The sequence below is a fragment of the Scomber scombrus genome, chromosome 1, assembly GCF_963691925.1.
Source record: "Scomber scombrus chromosome 1, fScoSco1.1, whole genome shotgun sequence".
Lineage (NCBI taxonomy): Eukaryota > Metazoa > Chordata > Actinopteri > Scombriformes > Scombridae > Scomber > Scomber scombrus.
Window position 1 is genome coordinate 19336419 of NC_084970.1, and position 18377 is coordinate 19354795.

The following is an 18377-nucleotide window of genomic DNA, read 5'->3' on the forward strand; positions in this document are numbered from 1 at the left end:
AATTTGTGGTTGCAGCATGACAATATGTGGAGAAGTCCAGGGGGGTGAATACTTATGTAAAGCACTCCATATGCTCAGATGTCAAGTTAAGTATAATATACCAAACAATCGTCCATCTATTTTGTATTCATTTTGGTATTTTCTGGGGGAAATGCTCTGGGGTTATGTCTTCTAAGTGACTGTATCTGGATGATTGCAGCTCCATTACAAAAAACCAAAAAAATGAAAATGTGCCTCTCATTCTTAGTATTAAGGTTAGGGTTATTATGTATGTCAGTGTGTATGTCCAACTTTATGCACATGTTCAAAAAAAGAAAAGATGACCTAGAAACAATCACTACATATAGAATCTGCTAAATAAACAGGTGAAATATATACACACCGCATTTACTGAATTCATGAATTAAAGAATTTTGGACAGCTTGAAGAAAAACTTCTTCACGAATTCAACACGCGTGATAGGTCACAGCACATCTGGGTAGATGAATTCTACAGTAATAAGGACATTAATTCTGTTTTGTCACATTCACAGATTTTTCCCTTCATTGCTCTCTTCCCACACCCTACACTTGTCTATTTTCCTCCTTGCCTTTCACTTTGCCAGGGTCATACTTATTTTGACATATGTGGTTTGGCAGTGGAGTCTGTTTTTTCTTCGGGGCCTTAAAGTAGAGTCAGGTTGGTAATGCCTCTGTGAGAACCACAGCTGCAGACTGTTAGGAGCTGCCAGAGGAAGTCATGGGAGCTACTCTATTACACAGCAGTCTCTATATGGTTGTAACCCTCCCCCTATATACTCCCCATCTCTCCCAGATCCTCAGTATTGTCTGGGCTGCCTAGCTGCAAACTTACTTCTCAAGTAACAGCATGGGGTAGGGTAATAAACACACTGAGTTTCAGTTTTACTTTTAATGTCAGACGAACCTCCAGAGCCCCATCTGAGAGCATTGTTTCTCCTCTTTCAGTTATCCTTCAGTTATCCACTGAAGGGCTATTTTCAGCACAAATTGTAGCAGGAGTCCCCCTTTAAGCCCCAAAAGGGCAAGTCTCATTGTTGTGGTGCTCTAATGCCAAAGGCATTGTTGACTTCCGCAAAGATTTATTAACCAAACAAGGGCAGAAGTTAAACAATGCAATGCAGAAGCAGATGTAAGAGAAATGCATAATCAACACTGTGTTCTAGCTTTAATGGTTTTAAATATAATAAAACACAATGATCCCACAGAACTACTAGACTTTACAGTATTTTCATATAAACTGGTGAGAGAGCATTGCTTTCAGTGTCTAAAAAACATAACCTTTTGCATTAAATCCAGACGAGTAGAATTTTTCCCTTCAAACTGAGGGACAAAACTTTAAATGACAAGCACATTGGATGAAATTGTCTAAAAAATATTTAGAATGGAGACATGCAAGTACACAAACAGACTATCCTCCTGCATTGTGGATTTTATTTATTTTTAATGTGTCTAAAATGACATACACACTTAAAATGTCTTTGAAGTGTTGATACCATCTGAGCTCTTAGTCATGGTAAATCTCTACAGTAAAAATAGAGACAGTCTTTATGTGACCTCATGCAAAGTATGGCGACACAGCTTTGGTAGCAGCAACTCCCTTTATTTTTGTTGTACACGCATGCTGAATTTCATTGTTTGCTGATATGCCTCAGTTTCTGAACTGCTGCTGTGTCAAGCCAGCAGGAGTCAGACATCCGACCATTGGTAATTGGTATATTCCAATTTATTTTCAAACCAAGAAAAACATGAACCAAAAGTATAATGTTGTGTCAGCCAATGACACAATTGCTTCATATGGCAATAATAGATCAATTAAGGCAGAAGTTTAAAGATAACAGTTAATGTTAATAAAGAAGCTAAGCTTGTTAATTACTATATATACACACACACACACACACACACACACACTCACACATTCACACATTCACACACACACACACACACACACACACACACACACACACACACACACACACACACACACACACACACACACACACACACACACACACACACACACACACATACACACACAAACAGCAACAGCAGCCACTGTGAGTTACACCCTCTGACTAAACCTGGGTTTTTTCAGTCATTAAAAGTATCTTGGCAATCTCTCAATACACATTGTCCCCTTAAACAGGTCTAATTATAACAGCACCCAGCTCTGTTGGCACCTCTGAAAAGAAAAGCCCAGCTGTGTCTGGAAATGAGCTCATGGACAGTTATTAAATAAGCCAGTCCACACTGAATACATCTGCTTTTTTGTAGGATTAGGTATAAGGAGCTGCCCAGTTCAGGTGACAAGTTGACTGAAAATTGGGACTTTATTTGTGCAAATGTTGACATTGAGGAATCATGTATTTCTGATCAGTGCTGGGAGCAGATGTGAAGTTGTGAAGTTAGTTCTCGGATGACAAGTTGTGGCTGAACCTTTAAAACTGTCAGGGGCTTGATTTCATCAAATAGTTGTAATGGGGAGAGCCAGACTGATAACACCAACACCACACCTGCTACAATTCACACCTGTAATATCTGATTCCACTTTCTACAGTCACAGGCTGTACTAAGCATATGAGAAATAGATCAATTCTTAAATGCATACAACCTCCCAGTGAAAGGGTATTTAAATAATAGAGGAATAGCAGACATCTCAATTTCCCAGCAAGAATAGTCACAGCTGTCTAAGACTTCATGCTGAATTCCCATTTATGGTTAATTCACACATTTTCTTAGTAAATGGGGGAAAGAGCTAACACAGGGCCATGCTGACCACATTGCCTGGCCAGCAGTTCACAGCAGCCTTTGTTTGCTGAGACCTGGTTCATCATAAAAACCACTTCCATGCTTTTGTTTTGCTGATTTAGTCGATCACAAAATCCACCTCAGTGCCTTTATGTGGGAAACTGAACCAGCAACTGCTCGCTGTCCAAACAACGGACTAAAGTGCTGAAGCAGGGGTCATTCATCATGAGGTAAGCACTATAGGAACCACACTGCTCAGGTGACTGGACCATAGGATAAAGCCTCAATCATGACACCACACTTTTCTCTGTGCAGCTTCCTACCTCAAAAACATTCAGAGACACAAACAGACTGTAAAACTGCCTAAAAAAATCCCTAAATGGAGGAAGAGGAATGCTGGGTCAAGGATCATGCAGGTGTTCATCCTGTTTTGTTTTTTTAAATCCTAAAAACAGGACGTTAATGAAAAATAAGCACTATAACAGTTGCTTTGTTTTCAACTTGCATCCTGAGTCCACATCCAGCTGTTAAATGAGTATTGTTTTCATATTTGGGTCTTAATAGTATCTTTATTTTCCATTTCACTGAACCTGAAATGATATGATGGAAAAACTCCCAAAGAGACACGTCAGTTTTGGTCAGTCAGCTGAACCAAATGATGTAGTGGAACCTGTTAGGTCTGTTCTCCTGTGCCCCTCCCATCCATTATCATGACCAGCAGAGGCTAAGCCACAGTTCAGCTTTGTTGTATCTCCTCGCAGATCACATTGCACAGATAAGTATCTCCAGTTTTTCTCTCTCTCTCCTGGATGTTTGGCAATTTGACTGACAACTGTAAGGTGTGGAAGTCACACAATTAACAAGTTGAACAACAAGTCCCAGAAAGATCATATTAAATGGAGAATTTAATCAAGCTGTCTCTTGTTGAATGCTGTAGTGTACTTTGGTTGTCACATGCCATTAGATCATGATCTGTAAAGACTTTGGAGAATCAACACAGTATGTTATTATAGTTTTAAAGTCTTACCTGATGATGACACACTGGTTTTCACGGTCAATCATCATATTTCTGTACATATTATCGGCCAGAGCGTAGATGTGAGGAGGGTTCTCATACTGAGCCTGAGGGTTAATAGAAGAAGGAGGGAGCCAAATTACAATGACATAATATCAGAAATATCTGACTTAAAGCATTGACATCTAAGATTGTGAAGGCTGTGAATTTTTAAATCTTAAGCCAAAAACACATTAAAGGATAACGCAGGTGATATATTATAATATGTTCTATATTTTATTTATCATCAATAACTCCCATGAAAAGACAAAATCCAACTATGAACTGATCAACTAACTATAACTAACTAACACCCAAGTATTGTCTGTGTATCCAAAGTCTGGTATAGTTTAGTTTAGCTTAGCTGCCTCCATTGTTACCCAAAAACTAGTAAAAACACGCTGAACGCTGTTTTTTTCATTATCATAAACATGTGCGCTATAGTTTATTTTATGTCAGTCCCTATTATAGTACATCCTCTCCTCCTGCTGTATATTACATATATTGTATTATTATATACTAGCACAAAAAACTGTATTAATCTGCAGCTGAAAATAGCTTCTTACAAATACATTATTTGCTCATGTTTGAGTAACGTTTGCCCAAAACTACAGTGCCCAGTTGTATAAGGAAATTAATAAGTATTAAAGAAATATCAAATTATATATTTGTGACTTGTTTTAAAGATGTATGCCTTAAGAATGAATGAATGAGTTTGGGGGTGAGGGCTACAGTCAAGGTAGGAAGAGAATTACATCTGGTTCATCCTTGAAATTATATTGTAAAAATCACATACTCACTATAATACATTTATATATTAACCCCACTTTGGCCATGATGACTTTTCTGCTACTTTCCCCTGTAGTGGAAAGCAATGCAAATCTGAACCCCGTGCACTTATGTACAACTATAATCTGCTAAAGTTGACTGTTAAATTAGGCATGTGTAACTCTTGAGTGTTTTCACAGTCAGTTAGGATTTTAAAAGCCTTCAAGTGTGCTCCTGGCTCAAGGAGACAAGCCCACTCTTCAACCGGCCAGCCAGGAGAGGAGGCAGACTTGAAAAGGCCGTTCTATAAAGGTACTGCCAAAGCCTTCTCAATGGTTGAGTCAAGTTTCTGACAGGCAACATCTGCGCCAGCTCACTGGAAAGTTCGTACTGGATCTAACCTGGTTCATTTTAAAGCCTTTGTTCTTCAGACTGTTACCATCTTAAACAGCATGAGGTGTTTTTTTGTGGTTTTAACTTTTCAGATGACAGAGGCCATTAAAATGTCTTAATAAGTCATATAGTATTGTGTGTCTATTGAGGGAAGATGGGACCATACTTACAGCGCCCTGATACATTTCAATTTCTTTTTCACCGAAGTACGGCATCTGTTTGAACGGGTTGACAGAGATGAGCACAGGACCAATGTATGTCTGAAGAGGTTATATATTAAAGATTATAACATTCAAACACCAAAATGAAAACCAAGTACACATCCTAGAACTGGCAGCACAGTTTCAAAACAACTACATTACATTTTTACAAAGAGATTATAACACTGGGTAGGAAATGACTACATTTTAGGTTGCCATGACGTCAGAGTGTGTAGCAGTGGAGTATTTAGTGATAAGGCCTGAGCCTAAATAAGTATCCAGTTCTGACAAATGACAGAGAATAGACTGGCCATGTAACACTGTGAGGTTTTATGTCCTGAAGCCAAAATGTTGCTCAAGGCAAATAAAGCTGCTATTGTGGGTGGCCTACAGTGACCCACAACCTTGGCAGGGAGACCTCACAATTACAGCTATTTATTGACCCGAATCAAAGGCCTGACTCAGAGTTGTCGAACCTACAACAGCCAGCATTTACTAAATTTCATAATCCTCAATGCTGCCAGAGTGTGGACGAAGTTTATGTAATGAGCTGCTTTGAGAGCGCTCACCATTACTTTTCAAAGGGGTTATTCATTCATTCTTCAACTCTTTTCACATCACGAACAACTGTGTGTGTGTGTGTGTGTGTGTGTGTGTGTGTGTGTGTGTGTGTGTGTGTGTGTGTGTGTGTGTGTGTGTGTAGGCACCACAGCTGCACATTTAACTTTAACCTCCCATTTGTGTGATGTACTGTATGAAAATGATAGCTCTCACAGCACACCACAATCAAAATTACGGCTGCTCAAAAAACATAGCTACATTACTCTGATTCATACTGTAGATTTATGCAATCGGCTCTTCCTCACACCATTTCTTTCACATTTTGCACCACAGTGAGACAAAGCTAGAGTGAATCTGACTTTTTTGAGAGAATGAGCAGGAGTGAGAGGTCTGGCCGGGTGCACAGAGAGGCCTTATGCCCCCTGCACGAAGCAGTGGCTCAGAGGAAGGCGTTACCTTCTGACACTGGCCTAAACTCACTGCTACTCGACACTGTGAATGACCATTCAGCTATTCTGGGAATAGCACGGATGAGACGGAACTCAGCAATTCCTCGCTGAGGTGTGAACTGCGATTATGAGGGAAGGATACAAAGATGTAGTCATCCATGTATCTCTTCTTGAGGTTGTCCACGATGGCGTCCTCATTGATCTTGGTGAGCAACACCATGTCATCCACGCCGCTGTGTTTGACATTGTGGCTCTGCCAGTGGTACCGGTAGTGCCCCCGGCTCCCCTGAAACAAAACAAAAAACACACACAATGTACAATTGTTAGTTCACTCAGAAAGACACAATGAAATGGCGTGGACTCATCGAGAGTCTGACATGAAGGACACACTGCTACGTGAATTGAATGAATTGTGGCTTTAGCGCACACTCAGAGGCTGAGGTAGTGCGGTTTCATCAGACTGTTGAGATAATCAGACAAAATGATAGCCAAGAGGAAAACGTTTATTATCACTCCAACAAAATCTAAATTTGTGCACATTTTCTGATCCCAGCAGCATGACGAGCAATGTTTACTTAGAATAGTGCGAGGTCAGATTCCCAGAAGTGCTCTGTGTTATTTGTCCAAGTGTTAAATATGCTCTGACCCAATTTTTCTCCACATCCTAACAATCTGGTTTCTGCCTACGTTCCTGTTTTGTTTGAGCTGAGTGAGTCTCCGGAGAACTGAGGTCATTCATCATGTGCTATGAGTCAGTGTTGTCTGGCTACTGTGGACGAGGGTCACAATGTGCTGTGAGGAGTGAGTCTCTTTCTCCTGGATGGAGAACCACTCAAAGCCACTGAGAGCATCCAAAACATTAGTCAACACACATTTTAACTCTTGACTTCCTCCCTCTTTAGCAAGCAGTTGTGGAGAGACAAACAATGAAAGGAAAAAAACATTCAGTGACACAGTACAGCATCATACTGTGTCTATGTAGAAGAACTGCATTATTCTTTACAAACATTTTATCTCTCACTGTACTCATAACTCATAACTAGATGTTTTATATCAAAATCAAGACTGTATTCTGACTTTCTATATTTTACTTATATTTGCTGATTACAGTATCATACAATATTACACTGCACATACAATCATTTACAATGCAATAATATACAATCTGAACTTCCACTAACATAACGTTTTATTGTGAACAATCACATAAAAAGACAAAAACCAACAGTGCATTAGTCCATCTTTCACTACTTTCCCACTTTCCCAGTCTATCTATGGCCAAGCCCATTCATCTCTGATGGGGTTTTTCAGCTTTAAAAACAGGCACAAACATTGTTTATCTTCAAAGAAACAGCTCAATAACTCACTCACTAACAATATCTAATCTGGTTTTCAATCAGGTTTTAGGAAAACACACAGCATAACTACAGCCCTAGAAGTCGTTAATGATTTTATTGAATCCTTAAACAACAATCATCACTGTGCAGCCCTTTTCATTGGCTTATCAAAGGCTTTTGACACGGTGGTTCATGCAATTTTGAAGAAAAAGACATATCAGTGTAAGACTGTCAGAACAAACTGTCAGTTGGTCTGAAAAGTATCTATCTGGCAGATGAAGGCAAAAGGTATCACCTCGGGCTAATATCCAAGGGTGTGCCTCAGGGATTTGACCTGGGACCAATCCTGTCCATTAAATATAGCAACAGTCTTGATAAAAATGTTTCCAACACATATTTCCACTTTAATGCTGATGATATTGTGATATACTACTCTGCGTTTACACCATACCAGGCTCTTTGTCAGCTATAACTTGTTTTTAATACTGTGCAGCATACTTTGTGTGATTTAAAACTTGTTTTAAATGCTGAGAAAATCAAACTTATGTTTTCAAATGCAAAATCAAAGGGAAATTGAAATTGGGTTTTTATTTTAGAAATGGGAGGAAAGGAGACTATGGGGATGTTATGATGTTATTTTATGATTTTGTAATTTATTCTTTATTTTCATTGTAAATCGTAATATGTTTTAAATGTGGGACCCTGTGCAACCCTGTTAATTGTGCTTTTACTATTGTAAAAGAGATTTTTAATCTCAATAAGACTTTTCCTGGTTAAATAAAGGTTAAACAAAAAAAAGTAAAATAACTTCCTGAGAAAGCTAGGCGCTGTCATTTGTTTTTTGGAGGGCAAAGGCATTTTAAGCTTTTATTTACAAGTGATCAGTAGATAGATGACAGGAAATAATGAGGGAGAGATGGGGAATGATGCACACAAAGGTCCCCAGTTGGAGTCAAACGAGGACATTGCAGTACATGCTCTGCGTCTTAACCCCTTAACCACAACGCCCCTAGGCACTGTAGTTTTAAGCCAACATGATTCAAACAGGAGTAAATGGTACATTTGTTGAAGACTACTTTCGCGGCTGATTAACAACTGAGTAAGTAGGAATGAGTCAAAATAAACTACAGTGCCCATTTTCATTGTGATGAAAGAACATGTCATTCAGTGCAATGATGTGACTCAGTGATGTGTCTTTAAATGTTTTTGGGCAACAATATTTGTTAGTAAAATGTAAAACTCCTTGTTGTTTTTGGTCATTTCATTGAATTTTTGGACAAATACTTAAAATGACTAGTCTTATCCTGTAAATTCACTAGAAACTATCATTCTAAAACAACATAAAGTGTGAGTAAAAACCAACAAAAACAGTGAGTTTCTCTCATAGATAGTAGATGAAACAAAAAAAAGCTAAGGACGAACTTTGATAATATTAAGGACCACAACAAGTAACACCACAGTGCAGAATAAACCTGTGGAAAGTCACTGTGCATTTAGTAATTAACTCTGAATTACTAACTGAAGGAGGGGAGCCAGGGAGCTCTTAATATCCTCCAGGGTGACTTTATTCTTTACAAGTGCAAAATTAAAACCACTTTACAGACTCAGTCATAGCATGGGAGATGTCGAGGAATGTTAACAGCTTTTTTCAGTCTAATTCTGCGGCTCTTTTCCCTCAGGAGGGAAACAGCAAATTTAGCTTGATTAATTCTCCAGATCACGCCCATTAACATGTTTTACTGCTTTTTAGGTGTGGCAGAGAGAGATGCTTACTTCCTTCCTCCCTTAGCAACGCTGACAGGGTAATGTCACTGTTAGAAACGAATACCTCCTGACATACAATGAGTGAAAGGAGAGCTTAAGACACATTTGTGACGTGAATTGTGTAAAAGAGAAAGCTCAAACACATACACACTTACTCCCTTTCTTAGAGTGCAAAAAGAGCCCATTACCTTCTCAGAACAGTGAATTTTTCAAAAACAAGGTGAATCTGATTCTTCTACTTTGAGTTCATTTGAGTTTTCTTTGTTCTCTGAGGGGCTGAGAGGGCTTCAGTCAATATATCCTTAAAGAAATAAACCTGCATTTACTTTCCCTGCATTTAAACTCAAATGTTCTTTTTATTCAGGCACTTACTGGTTATCTTTTTACTGACAGCAACTAATACTTTGACAGATGAAGACCTTTCCCCTGAAAACAGACGTTAGGAGAGGGCTGGCCCAACCACTAAGTGGAAACAATTGAAAATGCTATATTTAACTTCTCTCTGCTATGTCTGGAATGAAAGTGTGTAGATTCAAGAAGAGGGAGGTAATAAGTTGTAAATGTAGGAGGTGAGCACCAAAATCTTCAGAGGATTGTTTCATATGTTTTGACTTAGGCCTTGTTTAATGAGGCAAGAGGACCAAGAAAATATTCTTACTAACAGGGAAGGAGGGCTGCACACAAACACACAAAGACGCCTGGGAGGTGCCCATAAACAACCACACTCCTCTGCAGCCAGGGGTGAAGGGTTGTTGTACTCAAGTGATTGTAATGTTGGTGATGAGGTGAGGAGGGCCGCTCTACATCTGATCATTAATACACTTCTTTGTATTGCTGTTAAATTCCAACTGCTACACACATTTAATTCCAGACAGTCTGAAAAGTTAACAGTATGGTCCTGATTTGCAATAACACCAGCTGTTTGCCTCATCATAACAATGTTTTCTTTTATGTATCTGGCTAGAGAAGTTGTTAACTTTCCGTTAAATGTGTAACTATATTCTGGACTTTGACATTGAAATTAAACAAGCCTATGAATCAGTACTGTCCAGTAACTCATGCATAGGTGCATCCAGAAGCACTTTATTAATCCCTGTTAGAGCAACTGGACACGGTGGTTGCCAGTAAAACAGTCAACAACACACATATTGTAGTGTACAGAATCTAACACCTAATGTGAGTCATACATAAGCTCAGTAGACATGGTTTAAAACTCTGTACAGTAAATTACTTTGACTAACGACTTATAATCAGGTAACTGGTAAATTTAACTTAATTATTGGACTGTAGACTGAATGGTGGCCATAACAACACCATCGCCATGGACCCAAAGACTTCCTTCAGAGCGCAGCTTAGCAACACAGGTGCAGTAAAGAACTGAGCATCTGGCATCACTGATACATTGTGTATGTATTACAACCAGTTTAGTCTGACATGATATTTTGACAGGTATTGTAGGAACAGGTATAAAACGACCAGTGTGTAAGATTTACTGGCATTTAGCAGTAATGTTGCAGATTGCAACCAACTGAATACACCTCCCAAAAGGCACACAAAAGGCCCTATGTACAGCCAGTGTTTGATTTGTCCAATCTGGGATACTGTAGAAACATGGTGGTGCAACATGGCAGGCTCTGTTTAAGAGGACCTGTTCATTAGGTAGATATGAAGGGCTCATTCTAAGGTACAGAAAACACAATTCTCATTTTCATACACTAATTAAAATATACCTTCTTTTTAACTTTATTGACTTTGGGAATTACCCTGAATTTCACTTTTTTCAGAAAATGCCCTGATCACATTCACACAGTGACATATTCATACGTGGAAGCTGCCCAGTACAACCACAGGCTGATCTGCCAGCCACTGAGCACCTCCACTAGAGCAGCTGGGGTTAAGGGCCTTGCTCAAGGGCACCTCAGTTGTGGTAATTGGGGAGGGGCAAGTGCTGCTTCTTTACTTTCTCCCCCCAGATTTATGCTGCTGTTCCTAGGGATTGACACAACGACCCTCCGGTCACAAGCTAGCGTTTCTAACCTTAAGACCACCACTGCCCTTATGAATATTATATTACATTTCTGCTGAGTCCATTCCACTTAATTCTATACACTGTACCTTTAATGGAAGTAGTAAGAATCAATGAAGTTTTTGTCTTGATTAGTTTTCCCTAAGAGAATTAAACATAATCATCTAAACCCAAACTATGGGACCAGACCTTTTCCCAGAAGTTAATACAAAGGAATTCCAACACTAGTCCTGATCCATAAGCCCAGGCTTTCCCTTCATGCAAATACCATTACCATATATGGAGAGTACTGAGCAGAGCTGGCTCGGTGTACAGGAAATGGCTGGGTTTGATTCAGTATCATAAGCGGCACTTTTCCCCTCATTTCTCCCTTCTGTGCCATTCTCCTTTTCCACTCCACGAATTGACACAGTCTACCATGTGTTAGCCCTCTGTGGCAAACTTGGATTAAAGCCATGAGAACAAATTCCTCCTTTCTAAAATAAGAAGCAACTGAGGTCGTTAATCACTCCGTACCGAAAGTCTTGAGAAATCACCCAACTTGCAATCGATACAACAAAGCAACTGAGGAAAAACATGCAGAACTGACAACACATGGCAAAGGTAAACTGAATACTGTTTTTGCCAACAGACTGGTTTTTGACCACTCAAAATTCCTAGCTGCCATCTTCAGATTAGAAAGCCCTTTTTTAATGAAGCCAGTACAAACTAAGCTAAATCTAGCTTAAGAACACAACTCTTTTAATACCACAAGGCAAACTTACAGGTCATGTACTGACTGCTGCTACAAGGAAAATGCTCCAAGTATGTCGGCTGAGATGACGTTGGACTGGAGCTGACTGCAGTAGGAGAGAAACAGTACCTCCACCCCATGTCTGATAAGCCCTCACGTAGAAGATTAGCAGTACCACCATGTAACAGCTTACTTGATCTGATTTGAGTAAATCTTGCCTTAAAAATGTTATGTTCTAAAAACATTATTTCTTGATTAATCCTGAAGATAATTTTCAGATTTATAGCTTTGAGAAGATACACATAAATCTGTCACAGCTGTGTTGACTGGAAAAAAACATCTCCTGTCCACATATTTACCACTCAGACTTTATAAACAGGACATCTTTTTCTCATATACACTTGTGCCTGTAAAACACTGACTGCTGTCATTTGTTTTTGCAGCCAAATTAGACGGCATCTCATTTTCCATGAAGGTCTTTACGGCAAAGTTAGTGAGCAACCGGTGGTAAAAAGATAGTTAATGTTCTGGTTAGAGATGAATATGGATGCAGGGCTCTGAGTAACTGGCGAGCAGCAGTGATTCAGATGCAATGACCATTTCCAAATAATAATATACAGCATTAGTTAATAACTGTGTGATGAAAAGGCCAGTGGTGATAGAGCCTAGGACAAAGACCTAAGTAATCTAATTTGGTAAACGTGTCACAAATTAAAAGATAATTCTGGTCATAGTGCAGAGGGCCAACAAGTTTCCAAAGAGACTCTTATGAAGTAACCTAAAGCCTAAATGTTTACCTAAAGCATGTTTATCATACAAGGCCCAATCTATATGTATAGTCCATATTAAAATAATAGTGACCTTACCATCACAATCAAAAAACCCAGACAGGAAGTCTACACTCTCTCTAATCTCCCCCAAAGTAGTTGACAGGTAGCAGTATATTCTCAATTGATCATTCATGAAACACAAGCAAGACTGATTTTCATCTAGAAGTCATAATCTTCAATTTTATATATGAATATACCAGTAATTTACTGAGAGGCTTGATATGAAACTGATTTGAAGAAGAAGCATATAGATAGCAACTCTAAATGCTGTTTAAGAGGAGATGTGAGGCAGTAAAGTGGAGGAAATTATGCTGCATGGTGCATAAACCTGAGTTGATTGATTAGTGGCAAGTTAATTTTTAATGATACACTCAGGACAATTTTTGGTGAAGGAGCAATGAGTCCTGAGGTATTCTAAAGCTATTTCTAGTATCAAAAAGATCAAAAGCAGATGCATAACTGCAAAACTGATGCATGTTGGAGACCACAGTGTGACATGACTTGCAACAAATGCACATGATATTGCAGCAGAGACACTATTGTAATGCTGATGCAGCAAGCAGGACAATAGTCCAGGCTTAAAGACCCATGCCGGTGGTTTTGCATGTTTTCGCCCATTAAATACAAATCTCGTATTCTCTATGCTACTGCCAAACATTTTCCAAAGCATGCCATAAGTTTTAATATTGATTTCCTACCTTCCAGATAGCCGTTGTCAGTGGTTAACTTTAGAACCATATGAAAAATCAATACATAGAGACTAGAAACTTGCTTGTTATCGACAACCCATCAAAGCGAACATGAAAACAGCCTTATTTTGTCTGACAAAGTTACATAATTGTCACGTAGCAATGAGGCTGTGAGTAGGGAGTGTTGTGAAAACTGATCCTCACTGGTGCATTTGAGCGTTTCTGGGAAACATTATCCTCCAACCTGAGAGCTAGATACAAACAACACCTTTAAAGATGCAAGCTACAAAGTAAGTTATTTGTTGTGTCCTTGTGTTTAGTTTTCTAACAACCCTCAAACTTAGAAATCCTGTGAACACAATGTTTTATGAAGTTGTCTATGTGATTGTCTAATCTCTGAGCTTCATTGAATGCACCAACAAGGACTACTTTGCAAAACAGTCGCTGATTGCAACTGCATTATCTCACAAGCACATGGTAACTATTGTAGCACAAAATACAGGCACCTAAATGTCTGCTGTGATAGATTACATATCTCAAGAGAGTCTACACATGGAAAAACTGTTCTTTGGTTCAGAAAATGGGTTGCTGTAAAGTACTGTGCGGGCTATAATTGCTACTAAGACTGTCCACTCCTGACCTGTGCCAAAAGAAGCCAGGGAATAGCTCCAGTACATGATCGTGCCAGCAATGTGTGGGTTGATTTTGACAAATTTTTCCCCCTACTCCTTGTTGGAATTCAAAACATATCTGGTTTGATCGAAACTAAACAGGGCTCAAGTGGCGGTGTTACTCTCTAAACAGTATTTCCACCTGGTCTCTGTAGCCTGCGTTTGCACTTTGCCCAATTAACTCACTGTGTTTAATCGCGCCAGATGCAGATAAAACTGCTGACTGAGATACTCAGCCTCTCCAAGGCAGAGGAAGAAGACAAACAACGATGAGTAGAAACTCAGTGGTGTCAGAGGAGCAATGACCTACAGTGTCTGATAGAGTCTGATAGAGTGTAAACGTCTGAGGGATGGAATGCTCATTAAGGTCACACTGAGCCCTGTGAACACACAAATGGCTCTTCCTCTTAAGTGATATTGCAAACTCCAGATGAAGCTGGAACTTGATTAAAGAACAAATCAACACTGAATTGATTGGAGTAGAAAACTGTCAAAGAGGCTGAAACTCTTTCATTGCTGGGACAAAATGAATAAAGTGAAAGTTGTAATTTAATGTGTATAGATTTTCATTTTGGGCTTACCACTCCACATTTGGCATGGTTTTTACAGTGTTAAAGGTAGGCACGTTAACAAACACCCCAGTGAATCTTAACTTAACTTAAATCCAACTTAGAGACAAATTAAAGCTTCCTAACTAAAACTGTTGAAGTGAATCCACATTTTGTGGTATAATGGCAACCAACAAGCAGTCCCATTTGGCTGAAAACTATATGGAAGAGGAAAGAGAGAAGGACAGCAAGAGTTGCTTCACCTGCCAGCTGTGGAGAAACGTCTGTAAAGTCTGTTCTGATTACATGGAGAAATATACCTGTATAGCCTGTAGTCGAACATATTAAACTTTTATGACACACTGTCTCCCCTTAAACATTACTGACAGTGTCAGTCAATTGTTCTGTGTGGCCCAGTGTTGAAAACGTCCAACAGGATTTTTCAACAACACTGAAAAGGAAAGCCATACATATTGGAGTGGCTTAAGAATTAATATTTCTTCTTATCTGGAGATTGTAGATTAACTCACATATGTCAAAGCCTGCTGTGACATCACTGATAGGGGTACAGCCAAAAGCTGAAGCAACCAACTTTCTTTATTTCAGAACTCATTTGACCTGAAAGGTAAATGTCATCTATTTTAACATTTTGATAATTCTTAACTATTTAAATAATAACAATAGTAATAGTTTAATTTCAACATTCAAATTATTCTAGTGTTTCTTGAATGTGATGCATAGAAACTGACCCATTAATGACACTGCTTGACAGTGAATTAGGCTCTTTTGTGTGACTTCTTTCATCCAAACAAGGTTTTAATTCTGCTTAATACCTGTTAGCATTACTATGATATAACCATACATTTGAAATAAAATAACAATATACAGCATGTGAAATCTAAAAATTGGTGTCATCCCTAGTCTAAAGCCGATACTCCAGGGAAAGAGCAATGGTTTTTAGATTGTCTGGGATATTTTGACAAGAACTGTGAAAAGAGAATCATTTATATTAAACATAATGCCGAACAAGCAGCTTAACTGTTGGGATATGGAATAACTGGAAAAGAGAACATATACATGTCTGAGTTGCCCTGATATTTATTTAGTGTTGTATTGTTTAATGTTATATTGTATGTGTGTTCATGCTGGTGCCTCCAGAGCTAAAAACCAAATAAAAAGTAATGAAATGGACTGCATTCCTTTTTCAACCCTAAAACACAGCAACAATACCATTTGCCTTTGCACGAGTCTCTTCCAATGACACAGGGCAGCAAAGCTGACATTGCACTGATCCAAGCCAAGAGTCACCAGGCTCAAGGGAGTCAAAGACTGACTGCTCTGACCTGGATTAGGTTTTCTATTCAGGTAATAATACTCTATGAATGAAAAGGCTAACTACGCTAAATTTAAAACTTCATTTCTTGTAAATGAGGAAAGAGCAGAATGGGAACTCACACTTCATCTTTTCACAACTCGGTGATACTGGTCATTTGCTTGTACTTACAACTTGGACTAGCATAAACAATGCAAACCAACAGGCCTTGTTCTCTGTTACCGTGTCTCGATTTCTCAGGCTGTTATAGATCCGAGCTTTATGGTCACATTCGAGGAAAGAATGAAAAGTAATATATTATTTTGCTGGGATTTGGTAACATGAGCACTGACTGGTTGGGATGTTATAATGCTGTGCCTACAGGGTAGGGTGAGCACTGCCCAACCCCTCTCAGAGAAAGAGGACATAATGATCAAGTGTAAACAGATACTGGAGGATTTCTACACAAAGTTTCAGCTTCACAGAGGCAGCATTTGTCTCTATCTGAGTACAGTAATGGAAACTGTTGATGTTAAACATCTCAAACTGAATCTGTGTGTTAAATGGATGACAACAGCTAATAAAAAATAATATCAAAGAGGAAGTGGTTTTGGGTGGCACTTGAACAGAACTGAAATGCTAGACAAGAGCTGTGTTTTCTTTTATAAAAAAGCCTTAGTAGTGGTTGAATGTAAACAAACCATCTGCAGTGGAAACTCATTCATTCGATCCTTATGCCACAACAAGGCCTCACTCTTAAGTTTCAATGAAAATACTAACCAGCATCTACCCCAAAAGCAACTGAATACATGCAAATACATGTTAAGACACAAACTGTAGGCTTTTTCAATTTAAGACTGAAGAGGGAGGAGACGTTTGAGTCATGTGCAACGAAGAAGCAGTAGTTTGGTTTGGTAAAATGCCACCAAATTCTGTAAGGCTCACTCACGCCTTTCCTGCCTCTCATGAATTATTTCACTGCATCCATCACCTCGTAGAAGGTAGAAGAAGATTCATGGACGTAAATTTGAGTTATGGCAAATAAAATGAGCAAAAAAAGACACACTCACTGGCATTAAGATAATAAATCTTTTAAAGCGTGTTGTTAGAAATACTGTCAAAATCCCAGCTTGTTTCTGACTGCATAAAGTCTCCAGCATTTCATAATGCACCATTGGCATAGAAAAGTCCTCGTATCAGCACTACGAAGCTACAGTAGCTGCTCATTTAAAAAAAAAAAACAGCTTCCACAAGAGAAGAACATTCCAAAGGTCAAGGTCTTCAAAAGAGCTTCCAGTTGAGTCATATTATGGAACAGAAATCTTGTTTCTGGTTGTTGTTTTAAAAATTGAAACAGACATCCAAGCTCAGTCAGGACAGGTGTCAAAAACCAGAGTTATACAGTATATGACAGGTATATCTCAAAAAGACAGCATATTATAAGAATTCTTTCCCAGTGAGCCAAAATTGTTTGGTTCTCGAGTACAGTGCTGCTACAGACTGAAACACTAACGTGGGTCAAAAGGTGGCTCACATTACTGTGAGAAAGGTCACGCAAGGTCAGCCCTAAGTTTTAACCTCAGTAAACAACACTCCACACAGTTTTTAGTTAGTCCAAGAACTTAAGGAGCCTTTATGAAGAGATCAGACAGGGCGGTGATGTAGCAGTATGACAATATTGTTTTTAATCCTCCTTACTGTAACTAAAAAAAGCTCATGACTGCATGTAGCAAGTGCATGTTCGACTGCATCTTCCTTGGATGATGGGGTGTAGTGGATGCAGATAATGAATGGCAGTATAATAATGACTTCATCAACTCCACCAAAGGGAACACAGTAATATAATATAATAGCTAAAGGAATGACTCAGCTGTTTAATTCTTGCACTGACAGCAACAAAAATCCCTGAGCTGCTTCTTAGTATGTGGTGAACAAAGCACCAGCCTGGACTGGTTGATGATACATACTGTAATTCCCCTAATTGAAGAGAAGTGTAATGAGTGTTAAACAAAAAAACACAAGTCTGGTGCTCACAGATGTGTTCACTCTGTTATCATCTAAAAAAAAAGAAGGAAAAGGATGAGTGTTACTTTGATAGAGGACAGCAATGAAATTAGAGAGCTGATCTAATACAAGAGGTGTGTTAGAAGTTTGCCTCTGGCTTTTCTGGTTCTTTTACTTTCTACCAGTTACACGATTTCTCAGAGCAAAAATGAAAAAAAAGCTGGATTTCAACCAGAACGGTTCAAGCTCTACTCTATGAGGCTAAACAAGCAC

General features: G+C 38.9%; 1 protein-coding gene across 4 annotated transcripts in view; it reads right to left on the reverse strand.

Moving 5' to 3' along the window:
* myo1ea (myosin IEa) overlaps positions 1-18377 on the reverse strand; it is a 52426-nt gene that overhangs the window by 29243 nt on the left and 4806 nt on the right. For 3 of the 4 annotated variants that reach the window (XM_062422562.1, XM_062422570.1, XM_062422554.1), the window contains 3 exons: positions 6333-6476; positions 5151-5240; positions 3793-3887 (listed from right to left, as the gene is read on the reverse strand). In XM_062422562.1, coding sequence (XP_062278546.1) covers positions 3793-3887; positions 5151-5240; positions 6333-6476 — 329 coding nt within the window. Of the gene's footprint in view, positions 1-3435; positions 3598-3792; positions 3888-5150; positions 5241-6332; positions 6477-18377 lie in introns of those variants that run through there. The other variant, XM_062422578.1, reaches the window with a different exon arrangement.